Here is a 1,389-nt window from a genome sequence, read left to right as displayed (position 1 = left end):
CCTACCTGTTCCTCCAGGGCGGCTCTCTTCAGGATACCCCCCAGCCGCTGCTTGTGGTTGCATGGGGCAGGTGGCTGCAGCTCCTTCTCCCCCAAGCCCCCCGGGGGACCCCCATCCACCTGCAAGAAGTCACAGACAGTGACAGTAGGACCACGGCGGGGCTCGTATCCTCTCCAAGGGCCCTGCTCTACCCAGGGCCTGGGGAGGCTCACCTGGGGGCCGTCTCTGGCCCGAGCCGAGGCCTCCACCCGCCGCATCTTCTCCACTTCCACCTCGCGGGCAATGAGCTGCTTGGCCTGGTAGGTGAGGGGCTTGCGGGCAGGCAGCTCGGGAAAGCGGCAAACCTCCTCCACGTTCCTGCTCTTGGGGTAAGCGGGGCAGGGCAAGCCCCGGGACACCTGGTCAGCAGGGACAGGCCACGAGCTACTTACCACCTCTGGCCCCACCTGGCAGACTCAAGAGTGCAGGACGGGGTCCAGGCCTGGCCCTGCTGTGCCCCAGCTCCACAGCAGCAGGGGCATTCCCACCCTGAACCTCAGTTTCCCCCACCACACATGGGCAAATGGAGGGCTGCCCAAGGAGGAACTGACACCACACAGCAGGGCCTGGGCTCAGGCTGGGCTGAGCGCATGGAATGAGCATCATTACTGCCTGAGGCCTGCATCCGGCCCCCACTAGTGCCAGCACTCCACCCCACGACCCTCTCAGGACAGAGGAGCGGAGCCCTGTGGAGCTCGAGGGCCCTCTGGGGGCAGCTCCTGCGGGCACTGAGGGACTCCACGTACACCTCCAGTCCCAGGGTCGGCCCCAGTGGGGGCTCCACTGCACAGTCACTTTCGGGCAAGGAATGAGCTAGACCTGACTCCCCCAGCCTTCAACAAGAGACCTGAGGCTCACACCATGCCTTCAGACTCTGGCCGAGCAATCGCTGTGGCACCTGGAGCCCAGCACCCCCAGCCCAGGTGCTGCGCAGACTCACGGCTCCAGCCTGTAGATGTACTGCCCGTCGGGCGTGCGGTCCTGGCGGTAGGTGAGGCTGTAGGCAAGCATGGTGCCTACCAGGCTGGCCAACTGCTGCTTCTCTCGGGCGCTGTACAGCTGTGTGCTCACCTGTGGGCCAGCAGGGCACTGAGCCAGGCCCCACCCACCCCAGGAGGCACGCCCCTCCCGGGCCCGGCACTGCCAGGCCAGGCACTCACTGGGCGCAGCTTGGGCGTGAGGATGTCCAGGAGCAGACAGAGGGTGTCTAGGATGAGTGCCTGCGGTGCAGTCCAGCTGCGGGTGGCTGGCGTGATACCCGACACCAGCGTCTGGATCAGGTTCTGTGTCTGGTTCATGCGATTCTGGGCCTGGGGTGGCGGGGGGGCCAGGACTGAGTCCCCCCGGGCC

The 1,389-nt window shown here is 66.4% G+C and overlaps 1 protein-coding gene across 1 annotated transcript in view; it reads right to left on the bottom strand.

Moving 5' to 3' along the window:
- Positions 1-6: 6 nt before the first annotated feature.
- Positions 7-1,389, bottom strand: part of CHTF18 (CTF18, chromosome transmission fidelity factor 18 homolog (S. cerevisiae)) — a gene marked incomplete at its 3' end in the record, with an annotated part of 7,530 nt that continues 6,147 nt past the window's right edge. Inside the window, exons 15-18 of the mRNA XM_010835317.1 lie at positions 1,200-1,349; positions 980-1,110; positions 213-357; positions 7-119 (exon numbers count right to left, since the gene is read on the bottom strand). Of these exons, the coding sequence (XP_010833619.1) occupies positions 7-119; positions 213-357; positions 980-1,110; positions 1,200-1,349 (539 nt within the window). The remainder of the gene's footprint in view (positions 120-212; positions 358-979; positions 1,111-1,199; positions 1,350-1,389) is intronic.

The sequence above is a fragment of the Bison bison genome, unplaced genomic scaffold (assembly GCF_000754665.1).
Source record: "Bison bison bison isolate TAMUID 2011002044 unplaced genomic scaffold, Bison_UMD1.0 scf7180017845509, whole genome shotgun sequence".
Classification (NCBI taxonomy): domain Eukaryota; kingdom Metazoa; phylum Chordata; class Mammalia; order Artiodactyla; family Bovidae; genus Bison; species Bison bison.
Note: the sequence above shows the minus strand (reverse complement) of the source record. Positions and strands in the feature narration are given on the sequence as shown.